At 36.4% G+C, this 22,016-nt stretch overlaps 1 protein-coding gene across 7 annotated transcripts in view; it reads right to left on the reverse strand.

Moving 5' to 3' along the window:
- LOC129724163 (inactive dipeptidyl peptidase 10) overlaps positions 1-22,016 on the reverse strand; it is a 1,205,782-nt gene that overhangs the window by 107,886 nt on the left and 1,075,880 nt on the right. For 5 of the 7 annotated variants that reach the window (XM_055678841.1, XM_055678835.1, XM_055678839.1 and 2 more), the window contains one exon: positions 17,579-17,703. In XM_055678841.1, the coding sequence (XP_055534816.1) occupies positions 17,579-17,703 (125 nt within the window). Of the gene's footprint in view, positions 1-2,286; positions 2,354-17,578; positions 17,704-22,016 lie in introns of those variants that run through there. The other 2 variants (XM_055678840.1, XM_055678842.1) reach the window with 2 other exon arrangements.

Consider the following 22,016-nt stretch of genomic DNA (forward strand, 5'->3'; position numbering starts at 1 on the left):
TCTCACCAGGAATGGGTGGCAGATGTTCAGATAAAAAAACTGTCAGTGAGAGTGGCTATCTAGATATTTTGATGCCGCGAGATGTTGTTATAGCAGACAAAGGTTTCGATATCCAAAATTTGATACAATCTAAGAGAGCTACACTCAACATTCCATCGTTCCTAAAGAGCAATACACTATTTACACCAGCAGAGATCGGACATAATAATCAAATAACGAACTTGCGTATACATATCGAATAATGTATAGGTACACTTAAGTTAAAGTTTCATATTTTGTCCCAGCTGATAACTATAGACACTCTAGTTCGTTTCGAGGGTAGTGAAAATGTAGTTGGTTTAATTGCTAGAGTGTGTTGTATATTATATAATTTTAATCCGAGTATTATTCCTGACTAAGAATAAATTGTTACGATTTGAATCATTCTTTTCCTTCAGCTGATACCAATGATGCGTCTTTTTTACAACAATCAATATGGTTGTTTTTTGGAAACATAGACTAGACTTTTTAATAGGTTCCCATGCACCCAATTAATATTTGCTTTTACTCGACTACTGCAGGTCTTGTAATAATTGAAACGATTCAGAAAGATTAGATTTCTTAGCATTTAATTTAAAAAAACAAAACTAAACAAAGACAATATATTGTACCACGTGATTTCAGCTATAATACGAACAAGGACAATGTGATGTGAACAAGGACAAGACATAAAGCAAACATAATAGTAACAATATATAATAAATTAGTAGCAAATTATTACAAGTTTTATTTAAAAAAATATGGGTTAATGGGTAAGTAGGTTAATGAAATAGAACATCAAATCATGTTATACAGCAATAATGTAACAAGGTTCATCCTCAACCAATTTATTTGTTATCAATTGAAGGTAGCAGAGATTTCGTGAAATAGTTTCCAAGAAGTTCAGGACAAACAATTCTCCGAAAATACTGTTCACATTTTAAAACACATCGCATCCAAATTGTTTTATTCGGCTGAACGATTATTTGTGCCTGTTTCATAAGAAAATTTTTTGGTAAAGTAAATTAAAAGATTGTTAAAAAGTAATTAGTAATGAATAGCGACTCAGGGATAACCAACAGCTCCAAAATAAGTTTAAATTATTTTTAAACAGTATGATTTGCTTTTCAAAACAGTTCACACCTAAACTACTACTTTTTTGTTATTAATTTGTACCTGCTCGTTTTTAATCCAAATTACAAACAATCCTTGATCAGAGTTCGTTGTGAACATCTGGGTTTGAATCTGGTAGTAATAACTATGGTTCTGAACTATTCTCAGATTTCCGTTGTGCATTTCAATGAAACTTCCTTTCATATTTACAAGGTTTGCAATAGTAAGTTGTTTATCAAGACTAGAAGTTTTCTTCAAGCGATAGGGACACTTAATTTCCACACTAGAACATGAACACTTAATTTCCACACAACATGCACAGTCGATCATAAGATCCGGTGATGCTGCGATAAATGGCTTCTCCTTGTACAAAAAAATTCCACATTCCTGAACTGCCGCATTTTCGTTTTCACATATTTTTTACCATTAGGTTCGTTCTTTCTTCCATACAATATAGCAGGCAATTTCTTCGCTTCGATCAAATATGGGTGACAAATTTTCTTGAGTGTCGTGAGCTTTGGAGGAGGGGTTTCGACAGATGCATTTATAGCTTCTTTCATAACGGTGGCTGTGATTCTACCTATCCTTACATAAGTCCAAAACGGATCAGATGATTGTCGCCTTGTCAATTTCTCAACTGAAGCCATTTCATCTTCGTTCAGTTGAAACTCAATTTTATTTGCAATGAGTCTTAGTTCTTCCAATGATTTGTTTTCATTTTCTTCTTCAAACATGCCTTGGATAAGAATACTTTTATTTACAAACAAATTATCTGGAACAAATAAATTTTCACAACGGTTGCACATCAGATCATCATCACAAAACTTTCGAATGACTGCAGCTTTAGATCCATCCTGTTTAAGCTTTTTGATTAGGCCAAAAAAATCACGTTCCGTGGCTCCTTCGCAATCGATATCGTTAAACCTTTTTGTTGTATGGCCATAATCAATATCCTTCACTTTGCTGTAAAGATCCTCTTTGATACCTTTTGACGGTTTAATCCAATAGGCAGGAACATCCGTAGGTGTTATCTTGGTTTTAAATATACAAACGTTAAATCACAGATCTGTGGCAATGTTAGTTTTATTACCTTCTGATTGATTGCAATGGAGTGCAAGTTCGCAAGGGAGTATAGCACTGCGGCAACATGAGAACATGCTTCGGTTGCTCCTACTGGGCACTTACAATGTGCAGATTTAATAGTTCCATTTTTGCCTTTCTCCTAGAAAGGTATAGCAATCACTTGCAAAACCGAAAGTATAAAAGTGCTCCAAAGAGCCGAATGGCATATATCACTCGACTCAGCTCGACGAGCTGAGCATTTTCTGTATGTGTGTGTGTGTGTGTGTGTGTGTGTGTATGTGCAGATTTTTATTCTCACTCACTTTTCTCAGAGATGGCTGGACCAATTTTCATTAAATTAATTGCAAATGAAAGGTCTTGTTGCCCCATAAGATTGTAATCGGATTTTTAGTTTAGAGGTTATGTTTAAAAATGTGAAAATCATGAAACATCAATATCTCAGAAACTACACAACCGATTTGAACAAAATTGGTCTCAAAAGAACGGGCTACCTAGAAAACCCTTAAGTTTTGTATTTCATAAAGATTGAATTTGTGGTTCAAAAGTTCTGAAAAGAAATGTAGTCTGAAGACTGTTTAATCTCACTCATGTTTCTCAGAGATGGCTGTACCGATTTTCATAAAATCAGTGTCAAATGGAAGGTCTAATTGCCCCATAAGACCCTATTGATTTGTTTTGCAGTCGGACTATTACTTTACCTGTTATGTTTAAAAATGTGAAATCCAGCTATGCAAAGGAACATATTCCGAAGACTACTTGGACTCACTCACTTTTCTCAGAGATGGCCGACCCGATTTCCACAAAATTGGTGTCAAATGAATGGTCTTGCTGCCTCAGAAGACCCAATCGAATTTTACTGTAATCGACCTGTAACTTCATTTGTAATGTGCCGACTTGCGAAAATCATGAAACTTCATTATCTCAGAAACTACACAACCGATTTGATTATTATTATCAGATAAGCGGGCTAGTTAAGGGTTAACTGATGAATTATGATTGAACACGTGGTTTCAAAGTTTGACTGCCCTACACGTTCCCATTTCATTTGATTATAATCGAACTTAAGCAACCGTTATGTATTAAATTGTTAATAAAACAACGAAAGTCTATTATCTCAAAGATTACATGACTCATTTGAACATAACTGGTGTCATACGAACGAGTCATCTCTCAAACTTACAAATAACAAACTTCATAACAATTTGATGTGTGGCTCAATAGTTATGGAAAGAAGAGAAATTCAAAGACTATTTAAAACTATACCTGCCTTGATCGATGTATGTGGCCTCAACATAATTTAAATGTGGTGTCGTACTATTTGAACGTTCCAAGTTCATTGAATCCTTGCGGTTTGCTTGAAGTCTACAAATGCACGACGAATCGGCCAAAGGATATGATCAAAGTCAAAAAACAAATCGTTTGAAATGATTGGGTTTATCGAAATGACAACATCCTCGACTTTTGGCTTCTGTACATCGCCCTATTTCTGAGTATATTCATATTGGGTGGTAGTCGGTCATTTTCAGCAAATTTTCTGGCAACAATCTGACACCGGAAATAGTTATATTGTGAGGTATTTAGTTATTTTGATTGTTTTCCAGAAACTAACAGTGGTCGTTTTTAAATTCAAAATGGTTTCCAGGGTCAATGTTTGGTTTCACGCATCATCTCGATTACGGAAATATCCATGTTGAGTATTATTTGGTCATTTTCGGCTGTTTCCTATAAGTTGCCATTTAGCGATTCAAAATGGTGCCTGAGGTCAAATGTTAGCTCATTGCATCATTCTGGTTCCAGAGATACTCATATTGGATGGTATTTGGTTATTTTAGGCTGTTTTTCACAAACCGGAAGTCGCCATCTTGGATTTCGAAATGGTATTTAAGATAATTTATGGCCTCTGAGCGTCATTCTGGTTGAAGAAACACTCACATTGGGTGTAATTCGATCATTTTCCGCTGTTTCCCAGCAACCGAAAGTCGCCAACCTAGAATCCAAAATAGGGTCTTTGAACGATTTCAGCTGCTATGTATCATTCTAGATCCGGAGATACTCATGTTAGACGGAAATCGGCCATTTCTGGCTGTTTTCCAGAAACCACAAGTTGCCATCCTACAATTCATAATGGTGTCTGAAGTCAATTTGTGGCTCCAGTGCATCATTAAGATTCCGGAAATACCCATATTGGGTGATATTTGGTCGTTTGCCGCTGTTTTTCCGAAACCGGAAGTCGCCATCTTAGAATTCAAAATGGTATCTGTGATCGAATTTAGCTCCTGTGTATCTTTCTTTATCCGGATATTATCATATTGGGTGGAAATCGGCCATTTTTGGCTGTTTTCCAGAAACCGGATGTTGCTATCTTACAATCCAAAATGTTGCCTGAGGTCGATTATGGAACATATTTGTTACCACTTAAAACATTTAACTGCCAAATATGGTTCCATTTAGTTGATTAGTTCGCGAGATGTGCAGAAAATTTGTGCAGAAACATGTGCTTCTGGAAGAGGGAGGGGCGTCGAACCAATCTGGACATATTTGTTACCCTTTAAAACATCCACATGCCAAATTCGGTTTCATTTGCTTGGTTTGTTCTTGATTTGTGCAAAAATGTATGTTTCATTTGTATTGGACCCCTCCCTTCCAGAAAAGGGAGGGGTCTCAAACTATCATAGGAACCTTTATCGGGACCAAAAACCCCTTCATACAAATTTTCATGTCGATCGGTTTGGTAGTGATCAAACAGACAGACAGACCGGACTACCTTTTTATATGTAGGGGAAAGTAGGTAAAGACGGACACTGCGGGTAAGATGGACACTTTTAATATTTCACAAACTAGAATGTATTATGATAGTTGAGTGATGCGAATACCTTCTTTATAGTGTGTTAATGCTTTTGAGTTGCATTATCGGTTTTCAGCAAGCAAAGTGTCAAATTTGTAAGTAAAACAAAGGATATTTTCGTGAACGCGCAATTTGATGTAATTTTTATTCCACGGAAAATAGTGAAAAACTCGTGAAACTTACGTGTATCCATTTGTTCACAATAGTAAAGTGATTATTTAGTCTTTCCTCGGTTTTCTAGTGAAAATCCAGCAGATTTTCGATGTTCCGATGAAGAGCTACGATCGTTTGAAAAATTTACAACCAGATCGGGCAAGACGGACACACTAAGGTAGGGAAAGATGGACACACGGATTTTCCAAGAATTTTCATATGTAGCATCTGTTGTGTACTACAGATGTTCACATTGTACACCCGCGAGAGAAACCAGCAGATATTAATCATTTAGCAGTTAGAACAGGCCATATAGGCGGAGAATTTTCGCCTTCATCGAAACCCATCCTCTCAATCTGTTCACGTGATGTATAGATGGTCTCTAATAACGGAGAGTAATGTATGGCCATCACTTAACACATAAATCAAAAGAATACTGAACGTACTACATCTTTTTTGTGAGTGTCCACCTTTACCTTCGTAGTGTCCATCTTACCCACCCCAAGTGTCCGTCTTTCCCAACCATGACAAAAAACAGCAATTTGTAGTCTTATTTTTGAAGACCCAAAACACATAAAACTTGAAGGAAGTTCACTAAAACCAAAAATGGTTATGAAAACAAATGACCTTAAGTTTCAATTTGTATGACTACTGCGATCTAAATAGCAATACCTAAGTAATTATTTAGATTAAACCTTAGGGTGTCCGTCTTTACCTACTTTCCCCTATAGATTACAACATCAATATTATAGAACCTAAAGAGTGAATATACATTTATTGGATTGAAGCGTTCATGTAAATCTATTTTTACAAATAAATATTTGAATGAGAAAGGCTGGGTCTGACCGCTAGGTGGATTAATTTAGGTTTTTTCAATAATTATCCAAGTAAAATGAGGCTGTTCCGATAATCTCATCGAACGATTTTTTTGTTGTATTATTACCATAAAAATTAACTTACCTTCCCGCGAACAACATAGAGATCATTGATAAGACGTCCTTCCACGGATTCGACATAACCGGATTCAAATTTTCTATAGGGCTCCAGGCTTTTCCTGCTATTAATCAGATTGCCGTAAAACGGTGATCGGTGGTTCAGCAAATAATGAACTACATGACCAGCGCTGACTGGTGATGGCACGTCTTGCGTATTCATCTTGATGGAATATGGATCCATCATATTTATCGCACTCATTTTCTCTTCGTATCATCGGCTCACATCACCGGGCATTCCGTAAACCCCGTTTTTATTCCCGAGTGATTACGCACACGATTTCTTTGTCAGAAAAAAAAACTAAGTCCAAGACGTAAACAAAGTTACCACTACCTGTCAGAAAAGTGAGGTTAAAGAATTTTCGTGAGATGGTCTATAGCCTGCGTCGTCTCATAGCAGTCATCAGTTAACAAATGGAAGGCCACTAGAACGGTCTTGAATAATCAGCAGCGATGGCTGATTCCAATGGCGAAACTGAGCTGCAGCATAACCAGAGCGGTGGTATCAGGCAGCAGCGGTGGAGGTAGTGGGCAGCTGCATTTCTTCATTCAGTTCGGTTCCCCTTCGATCCGAGTTGGACCCCACCAGCAGTAATGCAATTCAGATATCGTTGGGTGAAAAACAGCCAGAAACTGCACGAGCCAGCACCGCCACTAGGAAAGCTACCGCCATTTAGTGTGTGTGCAGTGTGCACATATAGTGTATGTGCATCTGCATAGCTATGACATTTGCGAGAATAGGGATGATAGCTAACCAACCCCCTTAGAGCTGTTGCGTGTGTATGGCTAGCTATAGAGTGTGTAAGACATAGCATGTGTAGCATATTATGGCTATTGCGTGTATATCTTCAGCGTGTGTACGGATAGTTATAGCGTGTGTGTGGATAGCTGCTGCGTGTGTAATGATTAGTTATAGCGTATGTATGTATAGTAATAGCACATGGTTGGATAGCTTATGCGTGTGTATAGATGATTCAATTTTCGTTTTGGTTTCTCGGTGCGCGGTTTGGATTTTGTTTCTCGCACACAGAGAAAGAAACAAACTTGTCGCTATCGTGAAAAATAACAAAACAATTAGAAATGCTCTAAATCACAATTGAAGAAGCTAAGATATTTTCCTATCACTCGCCAAAACCTTGATAACAACTACCGAAAAACGTGTGATTGAGCTCTTGCAATATTAGGTTATTGAAATAAACATTTTTTTTTTAAAATACATGAAGTTAAATGCTGGGCTGGAGCTAACCTAGCATGAGTTTTATCGATTTAATGTCAAACAATTTTGAAATTTCAAATCTTCGTTTGAATCGTTATGGGCTCTAATTTCATATAGTTTTGTTTAGTTTGCTTTTTGCTTAGATAGGAGAATTTTACCAATTCGCTCAATTAAATTATTGTCTTGGTAGTGCAGCTACGAACAAAGATTTGATTCGAATATGTATGAAATGACAGCGATAATATGAAAGATATCCATTCTTTTAGTATATATTATTATTTATAACGTTTTAACGTCTCAGCATTCAGAAATGCACTGTTAGATGAAATTGCAGCAAATGCTAGAGTTGCAATTCTCTCAATTATTTGTTTTAATGGAATATAAAAATACCGTAGTCCAACGTCATGCGGTCGTGTCTTGAATACCACCCTCCTACTTTTTTTTATAAAACATTCGGCAAGGGGGAACGAGTAGTTAGGCTAAGATACACCGCCTGAGTTATTTATCCAATCGTTTTGTTGCCAAAAAATGAATTGTATATATTCCTGATCGAGCATTCCAATGAACGTATGGACAAATTAGGAAAAACGTGTATTTTCTTAAATATAAATAATTTTTCGAGCTTAAATTGAAAATAACTCGAAAACCGATGCCTTCAGAATGTTAACTACCAAGAGCTTTTTGATTCAAATAATTCTCTGCATCTTTAAAAATCATAAGAATACAAATATTTTGAAAAATGTTTGAATTGTAGTTTTTATAATATATAAATCTACCATAAAAAATTATTTTTCATTTCTCCATCCTGGACTTTTTTTAAAAGTTGCGTATTAACGTCAAGATTCTTAAAAAAACCTAAATCATTCCACCTAGCGGTCAGACCCAGCCTTTCTCATTCAAATATTTATTTGTAAAAATAGATTTACATGAACACTTAAATCCAATAAATGTATATTCACTCTTAAGGTTCTGAAATATTGAAGTTGTAATCTATACATATAGAAATGCAGTTAAAAATGCAGATAATGGTTCGACGCTCCTCCCTCTTCTGGAAGAACATGTTTCTGCACAAATTTCTGCACAACTCACGAACTAATCAACTAAATGGAACCATATTTGGCAGTTGAATGTTTTAAGTGGTAACAAATGTGTTACATAATCGACTTCAGGCAACATTTTGAAATTTGAGATGGTAACTTCCGGTTTCTGGAAAACAGCCGAAAATAGCCCATTTCCACCCAATATAATAATATCCGGATCTAGAATGATACACAGGAGCTCAAATCGACCACAGTTACCATTTAGAATTCTAAGATGGCGACTTCCGGTCTCTGAAAATTAACTGACCAAATACCACCCAATGTGAGTGATTCTTTAATCGGTATGACGTTCAAAATCCAGAAATTGTCTCCAAAAGCCGTTATGAAGTCCAAAATGGCGACTTCCGGTTCCAGACAAACAGCGGCAAACGACCAAATACCACCCAATATGGATATTTCCGGAATTGTAACGATGCACTGGAGCCACAAATCGACTTCAGACAACATTTTGAATTTTTTGGATGGCAATTTCCGGTTTCTGGAGAACAGCCTGATATGAACGATTCCCATTAAATATGAGTACCTCCGGAACCAGAAAGATGCACAGAAGCTAAAAATTTATCACAGACAGAATCTTGAATTTTAAGATGGTGACTTCCGGTGTCTGGCAAACAGCCGGATATGACCAAATAAATTCAATATGAATGTTTTCGGAACCATAATTACGCCCAGATGATAGAAATTGATTTCACAAGCAATTTTAAAGTCCAAAATGATGACTTTCGGTTTCTGAAAAACAGCCCAAAGTGACCAAGTACCACCCAATATGAGTATCTTCGGAGCCAGAATATTGTTTGTAAGTTTGAGAGATGACTCGTTCGTATGACACCAGTTATGTTCAAACAAGTCATGTAATTATTGAGATAATAGACTTTCGTTGTTTTATTAACAATATAATACATAACGGTTGCTTGAGTTCGATTATAATCAAATGAAATGGGAACGTAAAAGCAGCAAAACTTTGAAACCACGTATTCAATCATAATTCATCAGTTAACCCTTAATTAGCCCGCTCATCTGATAATAATATTGATCAAATCGGTTGTGTAGTTTCCGAGATAATGAAGTTTCGTGATTTTCACATTTCGGTATATTACAGACGAGGTTACAGTTCGATTACAGTAAAATTCCATAGGGTGTTATGAAGTAGCTAGACTTTTCATTTGAGACTAATTTCGTGGAAATCGAGTCAGCCATCTCTGAGAAAAGTGAATGAGTCCAAGTAGTCTTCGGTATATGTTCCTTTTCATAGCTGGATTTCACATTTTTAAACATAACAGGTAAAGTAATAGTACGATTGCAAAACAAAATAAAAGGGTCTTATGGGGCAAGTAGACCTTCCATTCAACACTAGTTTTATGAGAATCGGTCCAGCCATCTCTGAGAAACATGAGTGAGATTAAACAGTCTTCAGAACACGTTTCTTGTCATAACTTTTGAACCACAAGTTCAATCTTTATAAAATTCAAAAGTTAAGGGTATTTCAAGTGGCCCGTTCATTAGAAACCAATTTTGTTCACATCGGTTGTGTAGTTTTCGAGATAATGATGTTTCATGATCTTTATATTTTGATACATAACCTCTAAACTAAAAATCGGATTACATTAAAATTTGATAGGGTCTCATGGGACAACAAGTACTTTCATTTGCAATTAATTTCATGAAAATCGGTCCGGCCATCTCTGAGAAAAGTGAGTGAGAATGAAAATCTGCACATACACACACACACGCACACACATACACACACACACGCACATACAAATTTTCAGCTCGTCGAGCTGAGTCGAGTGATATATGCCATTCGGCTCTTTGGAGCACTTTTATACTTTCGGTTTTGCAAGTGATTGCTATACCTTTCTAGGAGAAAGGCAAAACCTAAATTAATCCACCTAGCGGTCAGACCCAGCCTTTCTCATTCAAACTTTTATCAAATTGTTATGAAGTTTGTTATTTGTAAGCTTGAGAGATGACTCGTTCGTATGACACTATTTATGTCCAAATAAGTCGTGTAATCTTTGAGATAATAGAATTTCGTTGTTTTATCAACAATTCAATACATAACGGTTGCTTAGTTCGATTATAATCAAATGAAATGGGAACGTATAGGGCAGCCAAACTTTGAAACCACGTGTTCAATCATAATTCATCAGTTACCAATTAACTAGCTCGTTCATTTTACATCAATATTGTTCAAATCGGTTGTGTAGTTTCTGAGATAATGGTGCTTATTATGGGACTCACTTCACGGTATTAAATTGTTAATAAAACAACGGAAGTCTATTATCTCAAAGATTACATGACTCATTTGAACATAACTAGTGTCATACGAACGAGTCATCTCTCAAACTTACAAATAACAAACTTCATAACAATTTGATATGTGGCTCAAAAGTTATGGAAAGCGAAGAAATTCAAAGACTATTTAAAACTATACCTGCTTTGATCGATATATGTGGCCTCAACATAATTTAAATGTGGTATCGTACTATTTGAACGTTCCAATTTAATTGATTCCTTGCGATGTGTTAAGAGTCTGCAAATGCACGACGAATCGGCCATAGGATAAGATCAAAGTCAAATAACAAATCGTTTGAAATGATTGGGTTTATCGAAATGACAATATCCTCGACTTTTGCCTTTTTTACATCGCCTTAAGTCTGAATATGTTCATATTGGGTGGTATTCGGTCATTTTTAGCAGATTTTCTGGCATCAATCTGACACCGAAAATACCCATATTGGGAGGTATTTAGTTATTTTGGTTGTTTTCTAGTAACTAACAGTGGTCGTCTTTAAATTCAAAATGATGTCCAGGGTCAATGTTTGGTTTCTATGCATCATCTCGATTACAGAAATATTCATCTTGAGTATTATTCGGTCATTTTCGACTGTTTCCTAAAAGTTGCCATTTAGCAATTCAAAATGGTGCCTGAGGTCAATTGTTAGCTCATTGCATCATTCTAGTTTCAGATATACTCATGTTGGATGGTATTTGGTTATTTTGGGCAGTTTTTTACAAACCGGAAGTCGCCATCTTGGATTTCAAAATGGTATTTGAGATAATTCCCAGCCTCTGAGCGTCATTCTGGTTGAAGAAACACCCATATTGGGTGTTATTCGATCATTTTCGGCTGTTTCCCAGGAACCGGAAGTCGCCAACCTAGAATCCAAATTGGGATGTGTGGTCGATTTCAGCTGCTGTGTATCATTCTAGATCCGGAGATACTCATGACAGACGGAAATCGGCCATTTTTGGCTGTTTTCCAGAAACCAGAAGTTGCCATCCTACAATTCATAGTGGTGTTCTTGCAACATTCTGGCTCCGGAGATACTCATATTGGGTGGTATTTGGTCACTTTGGGCTGTTTTTCAGAAACCAAAAGACGTCATTTTGAACTTTAAAATTGCCTGTGAAATCAATTTCTGTCATCTGGGAGTAATTCTGGTTCCGAAAACATTCATATTGAATGGTATTTGGTCATTTTCGGCTGTTTGCCAGACACCGGAAGTCACCATCTTAAAATTCAAGATTGTGTCTGTGATCAATTTTTAGCATCTGTGCATCTTTCTGGTTCCAAAGATACTTATATTTAACGGGAATCGTCCATTTTAGGCTGATTTCCAGAAACCGGAAGTTGCTATCTTACAATCCAAAATGTTGCCTAAGGTCGATAATGGAAAATATTTTTTACCACTAAAAACATTCACCTGCCAAATTTGGTTCCATTTAGTTGGTTAGCTCTCGAGATGTGCAGAAATTTGTGTTTCATTTGTATGGAATCCCTCCCTTCCAAAAGAAGGAGGGGTGTCAAAACATAAGGATCATATTTTTTACCCCTTAAAACATCTACATGCCAAATTCGGTTTCATTTGCTTGGTTTGTTCTTGAGTTGTGCAGAAATTTATGTTTCATTTGTATGGGACCCCTCCCTTCCAGAAGAGGGAGGGGTCTCAAACTATCATGGAAACCTTTATCGGCACCAAAAACCCCTACATACAAATTTTCACGCCAATCGGTTCGGTAATTTTCGAGTCTATATGGATCAGACAGACAGACAGATCGGATTGCATTTTTATATGCATAGATTACAACATCAATATTTTTTAAGAGTGAATATACATTTATTGGATTGAAGCGTTCATGTAAATCTATTTTACAAATAAAAGTTTGAATGAGAAAGGCTGGGTCTGACCGCTAGGTGGATTAATTTAGGTTTTATGATACATTTTAGATTCCCTACAACTCATTCTCAGACAGTTTTTCTATACAACCAACGGTTTCTGGGCTACAATGCTTCGAAAAAAACCTATGCCAAAAGGCATACGCCCTTTTAGAATATAACTCATGGGTGTAAAAAATCTCTTCATCTGTGAAAAATGCTCAGTTTGCTAAGCGAAATACGTGTGCAACGTTTCATTCAAATCAAAATGGTCGATATTCAACCATAGGCCATTTGGCGCGATTTGTCACTAAAACGTTTAGCACACCATCACCAATCGATTTGTTGACCAATTCTACACAAGAAATGGTTGTTAGCTCAGCGGCGATTATTTAGTGGTAATGTGGGTTCCGGTTTTTGCCTTTCTCCTAGAAAGGTATAGCAATCACTTGCAAAACCGAAAGTATAAAAGTGCTCCAAAGGGCGGAATGGTATATATCACTCGACTCAGCTCGACGAGCTGAGCATTTTCTGTATGTGTGTGTGTATGTGCAGATTTTTATTCTCACTCACTTTTCTCAGAAATGGCTGGACCTATTTTCATGAAATTAATTGAAAAAGAAAGGACTTATTGCCACATAAGACCCTATTGAATTTTATTGTAATCGGATTTTTAGTTTAGAGGTTATGTTTAAAAATGTGAAAATCATGAAACATCAATATCTCAGAAACTACACAACCGATTTGAACAAAATTGGTCTCAAAAGAACGGGCTACCTAGAAAACCCTTAAGTTTTGAATTTCATAAAGATTGAATTTGTGGTTCAAAAGTTATGAAAAGAAACGTGTTCTGAAGACTGTTTAATCTCACTCATGTTTCTCAGAGATGGCTGTACCGATTTTCATAAAATCAGTGTCAAATGGAAGGTCTAATTGCCCCATAAGACCTTTTTTTTTGTTTTGCAGTCGGACTATTACTTTGCCTGTTATGTTTAAAAATGTGAAATCCAGCTATGCAAAGGAACATATTCCGAAGACTACTTGGACTCACTCACTTTTCTCAGAGATGGCCGACCCGATTTCCACAAAATTAGTGTCAAATGAATGGTCTACCTGGTTCAGAAGACCCTATTGAATTTTACTGTAATCGAACTGTAACTTCATTTGTAATGTGCCGACTTGTGAAAATCACGGAACTTCATCATCTCAGAAACTACACTACCGATTCGATTATTATTATCAGATGAGCGGGCTAGTTAAGGGTGACCTGATGAATTATGATTGAACACGTGGTTTCAAAGTTTGGCTGCCCTATACGTTCCCATTTCATTTGATTATAATCGAACTTAAGCAACCGTTATGTATTGAATTGTTAATAAAACAACGAAAGTCTATTATCTCAAAGATTACATGACTTATTTGAACATAACTACCCGATCAGAAAGACAAAACAAAAATGTAACAGAGGCTGTTAGTTTGTTATGTGATAAACCTTTCAGGTTGTGTTATAATTTTGATCCCGTTAGGTGTTAAAATAACAGATATCATAACAAAAAATAATCTACTAATATCCAACCCATATCAAACTTTGTTACCAACGTATCAGCTTTCTAACAAAATGATATAGCACATAGAACAGTACAATAACAACCATTGATATAAACAACAGGTTTTGCTAGAGACGAAAAAATTGTTAGATTTGTTCCAGAACAACTCCATTTCATGATTTGTTATTATAACTCATTCAGATTCAACTTTGTTATCCAAAGCAAATGGGAAAATACTGAATCGAATCAAAATATGTTATTTGTATCTCCCGTTGATAGAATTTTGTAATATTTTAGTTATGCTCTTCTGATCGGGTAGTGTCATACGAACGAGTCATCTCTCAAACTTACAAATAACAAACTTCATAACAATTTGATATGTGGCTCAAAAGTTATGGAAAGAAGAGAATTTCAAAGACTATTTAAAACTATACCTACTTTGATCGATATATGTGGCCTCAACATAATTTAAATGTGGTGTCGTACTATTTGAACATTCCAAGTTCATTGATTCCTTGCGGTTTGTTTGAAGTCTGCTAATGCACGACGAATCGGCCATAGGATATGATCAAAGTCAGATAACAAATCGTTTGAAATGATTGGTTTTATCGAAATGACAACATCTTCGTCTTTTGGCTTCTGTATATCGCCTTATTTCTGAATATTTTCATATTGGGTGGTATTCGGTCATTATCAGCAGACTTTCTGGCATCAATCTGACATCGGAAATACCCATATTGGGAGGTATTTTTGGTTGTTTTCCAGAAACTAAAAGTGGTTGTTTTCAAATTCAAAATAGTGTCCAGGGTCAATGTTTGGTTTCTATGCATCATCACGTTTACGGAAATATCCATATTGAGTATTATTCGGTCATTTCCGACTGTTGCCTATAAGTTGCCATTTAGCAATTCAAAATGGTGCCCGAGGTCATTTGTTAGCTTCTTGCATCATCTGGTTCCAGAGATACTCATATTGTATAGTATTTGTTCATTTTAGGCTGTTTTTCACAAACCGGTAGTCGCCATCTTGGATTTCAAAATGGTATTTAGGATACTGGTTAAAGAAAAACTAATATTGGGTGATATTTGGTCACTTTGGACTGTTTTTCAGAAACCGAAAGTCGTCATTTTGGACTTTAAAATTGCCTGTGAAATCAATTTCTGTCATCTGGGCGTAATTCTGGTTCCGAAAACATTCATGTTGAATGGTATTTGGTCATTTCCGGCTGTTTGCCAGACACCGGAAGTCACCATCTTAAAATTCAAGATTGTGTCTGTGATCAATTTTTAGCTTCTGTGCATCTTTCTGGTTCCAGAAATACTAATATTTAATGGGAATCGTCCATTTCAGGCTGTTTTCCAGAAACCGGAAGTTGCCATCTTACAATTCAAATGTTGTCTGAAGTCGATTTGTGGCTCCAGTGCATCATTCCGGTTCCGGAAATACCTATATTGGGTGGTATTTGGTCATTTGCCGCTGTTTTTCCGACACCGGAAGTCGCCATTTTGGATTTCATAATGGCATTTGGAGACAATTTCTGGATTTTGAACGGCATACTGGTTAAAGAAAAACTCATATTGGGTGGTATTTGATCATTTTCTGCTGTATTCAGAAACCGGAAGTTGCCATTTTACAATCCAAAATGTTGTCTGAGGTCGATTATGGAACATATAAAAACATTCACCTGCCAGTATGGTTCCATTTAGTTGATTAGTTCGCGAGATGTGCAAAAATTTGTGCAGAAACATGTATTTCCAGAAGAGGGAGGGGCGTCAAATCATTATGGACATATTTGTTATCTCTTAAAACATTCACATACCAAATTTGGTTGTATTTTCTTGATTGGTTCTTGAGCTGTGCGAAATTTGTGTTTCATTTTCATGGGATCCCTCCCTTATAGAAGAGGGAGTCGGGTTTCAAACCATTATGTACATATTTGTTACCACTAAAAACATTTACCTGCCAAATTTTGTTCCATTTGGTTGATTAGTTCTCGAGATGTGCACAAATTTGTGTTTCATCCAACTATTATGGACATATTAGTTACCCCTTAAAACATCCACATGCCAAATTCGGTTTCATTTGCTTGGTTTGTTCTTGAGTTGTGCAGAAATTTATGTTTCATTTGTATGGGACCCCTCCCTTTCAGAAGAGGGAGGGGTCTCAAACTATCATAGGAACCTTCATCGGCACCAAAAACCCCTACATACAAATTTTCACGTCGATCGGTTCGGTAGTTTTCGGGCCTATATGGATCAGACAGCCAGACAGACAGACTTGACTGCATTTTTATATGTAAAGATTACAACATCAATATTTTAGAACTTAAAGAGTCTATATACATTTATTAGATTGAAGCGTTCATGTAAATCTATTTTTACAAATAAAAAATTGAATGAGAAAGGCTGGGTCTGACCGCTAGGTGGATTAATTTAGGTTTTTCACTAAATAATCGCCGCTAGACTTGTAATCTGAAATACACTAAGGTCGTTTTTTCCGCGGTTTTTTTTACGCGGATTCCGGAATTTACGCGGATTTTTTTTACGCGGATTCCGGAATTTACGCGGTTTTGTACGCGGATTCCGGAATTTACGCGGACTCCGGAATTTACGCGTTTTTTTTGCCCGGATTTCGGTTCCCCTTCACTCGGAATGCAAAATTAACGATGGTTTTTTTACTCGGATTTCAGAATCTACGCGGTTTTTTTACGCGGATTCCGGAATTTACGCATTTTTTTACGCGGTTTTTTTTTTACGCGGCACGCATCCCCCGCGTAAAAAGCGACTTTAGTGTATAGCATTTCCTATGTAAAATTGGTCAACAAATCGATTGGTGATGGTTTCATTTTGGGCCGGGCACGGGAAATTGTCCATTTTGCCCCCTTTCACTATAGGTTTGCGTATTTTTGGAAATATAGAATCCTTACCTTATTCATTGATTCAGGTTGTCAACCCAGCGACTTCTAATTAGTAGGAACTTGGGTTCATTTTTTCCCAGTGTGCATTTTTTGAAATAACAGCTCTTGATAGAGACGAAAAATTTGTCAGACTTGTTTCAGAACACTTCCATTTCAGGATTTGGTATTAGACTTCGGACTCAATTTTGATATCAAAAGCATATGGGGAAATACGAAATCGTATCCAAGCATATTAAACGTATCTCCTGTTGATAGTACTTTGTCAACTTTATATTACGCTCTACTGAACGGGAACCCTTTGAATAACTTTTAATAATGATTTTGTAACTCTAAGTCATAAAACAAATAGCCTCTTTTTCGTAAAATTTTCAACATTTTAGTCATATGGCATACCAAATATAATAAGAAATGAATACTGTAATATTGTTTGCGTACCTCTTCAGCTCATCGTTAACGGGGTCTTTTACTACATATAAATGCTGTTGACCAGGTCGTTTCCTATGAGTGGCTAGATAGTATACCAAATGGTTAGATGTATCCCATGCCAATATACGAATTACCTGTAGAATAGAGCAAAAACAACAATTGGATTATTCACAAATTAGGTACGGTGATAATTGAAAAAGAGGAGTCTATGACTATGCTTTACAGGAGGAACCTATGACTATGCTTTAGAATGCCAATCACTTGTAAGGGAAAAATGTGTCTAGAAATTTTCGAAAAAGTATACAGAATGGTTAGATTAATCACCGTGAACGTTTACTTATCTGTTTTATCGGCTCTTATCGGTGAAAATTAAATAATACAGCTTTATTTCGCGTAACGCGTTTCGGTCTACTGTTCTTCGACCATCATCAGACGCCTGGAAATATTTATTATTCTCTATTATAATTTTTCTTTCTTAAAAACAATTACACATTTAACACTTACAAATGGCTGTGTGCAACCTATCGGTCTTGTCTGACTAAACTATACTAACATAAATTTTCCTGCTCAACTCCCTATGTCGCCCACTTCGTCATCGGTAGCATTCGTTCGTGTTAGCGTTTTCGGCTCTCTCCTTAACCGAGCCAATAGTCCGTTGTAGGTGGTGTTGAAATTTCCACACTCACGCTGTAGGTTAACCGTTCGCATTTCACCTTCCTTCTTGATGTGGAATACCTCTGCAATCATCCTGGTTGCCGGGTCATCTATGCGTTCTAGAACTGTGGTGTTGACGAAATCGAACACATGTCCTTCTTCTATTGTGTGTGTAGCTAGTCCAGATTTCGGGTTTTTATTCCGGCCGGAGGGGTCGGTTGTCCTTTTGTATTTTCGGTAATCCGTAAATGCGTGGTGGATTGCAACTGGATTTCTTCATGCTCTTTTGTGTCCGAAAGTCGATGTATCCTTTGTTGTGCCATCCGTCGATGAAGCTGTTGATTTTTTTGATGATTTTGTTGGTTGGATTTTTTGTAAGTTTTCTATACGTGTTTTCGTCCGCGAGCAGGTTAACCATTTTTTCGTGGTACTCATATAAAATTGTCTTGTGGGGACAAAAGAAGGGAGGCTCTCAATCATGCAAGTGAGATTTTGAGGAAAAATAACTATCCATCATGGTTTACCGATAGAGTAAAAAAGGACAGAATACACAAACACTATAACACATTGGAAACACAAAACAGAACAACACAGCCACCAAAATACATATCAGCCCCCTACATACCGTGGCTAAGCGAGAAAATTAGGAAAATATTGCTACGTCATGATATGACTCTAGCCTCACGACCGCAAAACAAAATCAAACATAAAATCTTTAGCAAAATGAAAGATCAAATACCACCACACGCCGTGTCAGAATCGGCTATTTATGCAACTTCAATGCACCTCGGATTTTTCTTCACCAAAAGATAGTTTAGGGTTCAAGCTTTCAAATGAAAGTGGTTTTAAAATATTCTATCGGGGAAAACAAAAATAAAATGAGTTTGATTTTTTTCACTTTTTCCATCATTTTTACCAGTATACGGGGACGCTGAATACATTGCAACATACGGTATTGTAACGATATAAACAGTGTGCGTATGTGTGTGTGTATGTGTAGATGAAAGAGAGAGTGAGAAAGGGGGGGGGGGTGAATAAGAAGAAAATTGTGTAGTGTAGTAGTGTGTACAATATGATTATTATCGATAGGAAAAGAATAATACAAAATGTTTATGATAATGTATTTTTTTACTGTGGTTCCATATAAAGTGATGGCGAAAATAATAAATGCACTTGCAGTGTTGGTTATTTTCCATATTTGCACACTGATTTTAGTTATTGTATGATGTTGTGCTGATATCTTTCATGCGTTTTAGGAACTTAATGATTCATCCATGTTTTAGCAGAATCATGGTGAATAATTTCAGCAGTGTGTTCCGAACACTGTCTAAGTCCTTCATTTGCTGCAAAGCAAAACTCGGTTACATTAAATTTTATAGTATCTTAGAATCTTTTTTTGGATATGATATAAATTCCCGTTTCGATCTATGTCAATGTATTCATTGTTCAAATCTTGCATTATGCAATTCACACATTTGTTGTGCAAAATTCGAACAAAAGTTGTAAAGGATTTCGTGCCAACTCGATCGGACGTTGGCAGCACCCTATCAAAATTCAATAAACGTTTATGAGTGTGCAGGCCTTATTGTTGATTGATTGATTTTTATTATAGAGCCTTTAACCTGAGGGGTCATTCAGCTCTTAGTGCAGGCCTTATTTCCCGAAGCAACTTTGCATATTTTTAGAAATAAAGAAGCGACTGTGAGATAAAGAAAACATGAGTTTTAGTTTGAACTTTTATCGAAAAGTATTGGTGGAATAGAATTTGAGATTCTTAAAAAATAATAGACATCAAAGTTAAATAAAAATTTGGTAAAAGGTCATCTCAGTTTTCTTTTATTTTTTCAAAATATGTTTTTCAAATAGACAAATTGCCTTAAACTCTCCTGAACAAATCAAGTGTGCACTCCTAAGAAAATAATGGTATCTAGAATTTCCCCCTCAAATTAGTGAAACTTACCATGGATTAATCATTTGTTCCCAGCCAGCATCGAAAGGTTTTGTAACCGTTTACTTTCGTTCCATTATACACTTTTCAGGTCCTATTGGAACTAAACAATAATTGCAAGTTTTAGCGAACGGATGTTTTTTTTATTTCTTTCTTTCTCTCTACCTCTCTCTCTCTCACAACCACACACACACACACACACACACACACACACACACACACACACACACACACACAAATTGCTTATAACGTTACCATACCATGCATTTCAATAAACCTAATGTCTCCATAGAAATTGAGCAAAAATTGTCGAAACATTAGGAAAAAGTTCAAACTCGTTTTATTTAAGTTTTCCCCGATAGAATATTTTAAAACCACTTCCATTTGAAAGCTTAAACCCTAAACTAACTTTTGGTGAAGAAAAATCCGAGGTGCATTGAAGTTGCATAATAAGCCGATTCTGACACGGCGTGCACCAGGCAAACAGAAGAACGTGGTGTACTCCATACCATGTGGAACGAACGACGGTAAAACGTACATCGGTCAGACGAAACGCATGCTGGAGGTGAGGATAGCGGAACACAAGAACGACTGTAGGAATAAAAACCCGAAATCTGGACTAGCTACACACACAATAGAAGAAGGACGTGTGTTCGATTTCGACAACACCACAGTTCTAGAACGCATAGATGACCCGGCAACCAGGATGATTGCAGAGGTATTCCACATCAAGAAGGAAGGTGAAATGCGAACGGTTAACCTACAGCGTGAGTGTGGAAATTTCAACACCACCTACAACGGACTATTGGATCGGTTAAGGAGAGAGCCGAAAACGCGAACACGAACGAATGCTACCGATGACGAAGTGGGCGACATAGGGAGTTGAGCAGGAAAATTTATGTTTCCGTGCTGGATCGAAACCCGTACAGTATCGAAATCCGTACACCTTGATGTTTTTCTTCAGTTTTAAGCATTATAAAAGTGAAAATTCATATGATAGTTACATGTACATATCCGTTGAGTTGTTGGCCTTCTGTTAAATTAAACTATGCGCCAGTAGGCCATGAAATAAAAATATTAAAATTGAAAAATCAATCGTGTATCGGTTTCAGTTGTCATTTCGTTGTATTTAGTTGTCATTTCGTTTGTATTTCGTTAGAGAATATACTAAGGAAACGTTCTTCAGATAAAAACGATTATCAAGTGGGATATAAGTGTTTTACTCTGTGAATCTTTTTAAAATTGATGGAAAAGGTAAGTCTTTGTCATTTTCGACCTGTATATTGTCTAATAAATAGTGTAAGTTGTATTTATTCAACAAAAACTCTGCCGTACGGATTTTGATTCTTTTTATTTGCTTGAATCGAAATCCGTACAGCGTGTGTATCATGCATATATTGTTGAACTTTCTTCTTGTTTTCAGCATATTATGGAAGAAAACAAGTATAAATATACGGCAAACAATTTTAAACGAGCTGTGACTGAGGTGCGCAAGGGAAAGTCGTACTGGGAAGCTTCGAGAGGTTCCGGCGTTCCGGTTACTACGAAACGCTACGAAAATTGCACTATTTCAGCTGATATTAAAAATTAGAAAACCGTGTGAAACTTTAGGAGCCAGTTGATCCTCAAAATATACTTATTCGGTAATTTAAAAATAAATTATAAATAAAAGATGTTCATTTTTGTACTTCTTTATCTATAGGGAGTTTAATTTATTGTTGTATGGACTTTGATCCAGTCTATATCGCGTGTGTGCGGATTTCGATTCAAAAGTGTGCGGGTTTTGATTCAGACAAAAAACTGTGTACGGATTTCGATTCAAAACAAGTTCTATTTAAACATGAT

This window comes from Wyeomyia smithii, chromosome 2 (assembly GCF_029784165.1).
Source record: "Wyeomyia smithii strain HCP4-BCI-WySm-NY-G18 chromosome 2, ASM2978416v1, whole genome shotgun sequence".
Taxonomy (NCBI): domain Eukaryota; kingdom Metazoa; phylum Arthropoda; class Insecta; order Diptera; family Culicidae; genus Wyeomyia; species Wyeomyia smithii.